We start from the raw sequence: 2,500 nt of genomic DNA on the forward strand, positions 1-2,500 counted from the left end.
GGCCTGCATGCGGACGTCGCGGAAGACTTCCACTCGTCTAAAAATAACTTTCGTGGACATGACATATCCCAAGGGCTGGACCGGGAGCCTCCTTCTCTGTCCCCTCATTTTCTCTTGTTTAAATATAACCCGTAAGACTGCCTCGTTCTGATTCAGTGTAGCAGAATGGGATATTGGGCCACGTTCAGTGTTGTGATTGGCTGATATCGCTCCACCATGTCGTTTTTTTTTTTGTTTTGAACGGTTCGCTGCCTTGTCGCGGCAAATGTGATTGAGGACAATGAAAAACGAAGTCGTTCATTGAAATTTTAATTTCAGCATCCGGAAAGAAATGATATCAAACGCCCAGGTATGCGTATATAGCAAAACGAAATTGTGTCTGTAACTACAGTTTTCTTTATCCTTTCCGTGGTTTAAAACTCATCTCGAGGGAGACGTTTTCTGGTGATGGAACAAATGTGACCATGTTTTAATGAAAATGGGCTTGCACACCTCTGTAGTGAGAAGAAGTGAGTTATTGTACTTTTATTTTTACTTTCGTTTTAACCAGATTTCTGCCGTTTGGAGAAGTAAAGAGCAACGTGGCGAAAGACGAAATCCAGAAGATTCTTGAAGCGTTGGATCTTAACAGCGTAAGTCGATGCAGCACGCGCCCGCGGGTGGCTCCGCGAGTAAAACTTCACACTAAACTTTTCACTTTTTGTCACGAACCGTTGTTCCTAGCCTTAACGTATTTGTAACTTCGTTTTAGCTCGAAGTTGTGTCTGTTCTTCACACTCGGGACAGTAACGGGATCGTGTTGAATCACTCGTCTGGGTGGAAGCTGGTGTATTCTGGTGACTGTGTGCCTTCTTATAATCTCATCAGAAAAGGTAATGAAAGAAATTAAGAAATGTTGGTTTATTTAGAGCGGTTTTCAGTTGAGTGTCGAAATTAATTAGCGAATTGCTTTGGTTTGCATTAGTTCACTCGGTGATTGGTTAAAAGTTCTCGCGCCACTTTTTCAACCAATAAGAAGTGAAACCAAAGCTAATCGTGGCTCGCGCGTGCACATTTTCCGGCGCTTTGTGTCGACTGCGTGTAATTACTTCATGTTTTGATTGGTTTACTGGATTGTCTCCGTCCTTTTTGATTGGCCAAAGTAATTACTTTGGTTTTATTACGACACTCGATTGAAACTCGCTCAAGATCTCCCTGAATTATAACCATGTTTTCTTTGCATTTTAGGTAAAAACGCAACGCTGTTGATTCACGAAGCAACCTATTATGAGATTCCTAAAGATGAACCAATAAGAGGCAGGCACTGGTAAATATTTTCATTATGTATACTTGTTTAAACTCTTTTCACGCTCAAAGTGATAAAGCAGCGAGGCCCCTGTTGGACTGCTTTTTGTGCTCCAGGCCTCAGTTGTTCAAAAGGTCGATAACGCTATCTACCGGATAAATCACTATCCAGCTGATAAATACTAGCGAAACCAATTGAGTTATCCAGTGGATAGTGATTTGTCCAGCGTATAGCGCTATCCACCCTTCGAACAACTGGGGCCAGAAGATCTACCACCTCAGGGTCCACGTCTTTTTACTTTCTTCTTCGAGAAGTATGTGGCTTTTAATTTACGACGCGTTATTCGGAACAAGTACAGTGGGACTTTTTTTTAGCCGTTCTTCACCCTATGGTCTTTGACACAACTGTTCGCAATTGTTGCAACACTTAGCGCACGTCTTTCCATGAGTCAAACGAAACATAAACGTCTAGGTACAGCGTTGAAGGGGGGAAGGGAAATGAGGGTACGTGTTTTCCAGCTGGAACATGAATCGTCTACCGATCACAACGATTTATTATCGGCACTGTCAAGAGAAAATGAGGGGACAGAGATGGAGGCTCCCGGTCCAGCCCTTGGGATATGTTATGTCCACAAAAGTTATTTTTAGACGAGCGGAAGTCTTTGTTCTAGCGGAAGTCTGTCTTCCGAGACGTCCGCATGCAGGCCAACCTCGGTCTGATGTTTGAATGAATATAAATATTCATCAGCCTTCCACGTGCGCCGCCATTTTCTCTTTTCACTAAGAACCTGAGAGCGAGGCAAGACTGCGCGCGGACGTCTCGGAAGACAGACTTCCGCTCGTCTAAAAATAACTTTCGTGGACATGACATATCCCGGCCAACGCCTCATTTTTTCTTGGCACTGTAGGTCAACCTTCCGCATCCGCGCGGTAGTCAACGGTGCTCAGTCAATCGAGGAGTGCGTCATTAGTTCTTCACCGAACGAATTTTTAAGTTGAAGTGACAATAGAAACAGCTTTCGCAGCAGAGGCCATAAGTTGGTAGAACTATTTTCAGTCTTTTTCTTCTGTCCTAGCACACTGGCCGAGGCGATCAAAGTGAGTCGGGATATGGATGCGAGCTACACTATCCTGACACATTTCTCAAAACGCTGGAAAAATTACTGGCCTCGAGAGACGGGCAATCTCAGATTGGGACCGGGAATCAGCACGGCTT

At 44.1% G+C, this 2,500-nt stretch overlaps 1 protein-coding gene across 4 annotated transcripts in view; it reads left to right on the plus strand.

Moving 5' to 3' along the window:
- The window catches only part of LOC137971057 (zinc phosphodiesterase ELAC protein 2-like), a 17,012-nt gene that overhangs the window by 10,490 nt on the left and 4,022 nt on the right, over nucleotides 1-2,500 (plus strand). For all 4 annotated transcript variants that reach the window (XM_068817774.1, XM_068817775.1, XM_068817776.1 and 1 more), the window contains 4 exons: nucleotides 551-632; nucleotides 752-872; nucleotides 1,228-1,306; nucleotides 2,361-2,500. The exon at nucleotides 2,361-2,500 is cut by the window's right edge and continues 14 nt beyond it. In XM_068817774.1, the coding sequence (XP_068673875.1) occupies nucleotides 551-632; nucleotides 752-872; nucleotides 1,228-1,306; nucleotides 2,361-2,500 (422 nt within the window). The remainder of the gene's footprint in view (nucleotides 1-550; nucleotides 633-751; nucleotides 873-1,227; nucleotides 1,307-2,360) is intronic.

The sequence above is a fragment of the Montipora foliosa genome, chromosome 9 (assembly GCF_036669935.1).
Source record: "Montipora foliosa isolate CH-2021 chromosome 9, ASM3666993v2, whole genome shotgun sequence".
NCBI classification, from domain to species: Eukaryota; Metazoa; Cnidaria; class Anthozoa; order Scleractinia; family Acroporidae; genus Montipora; species Montipora foliosa.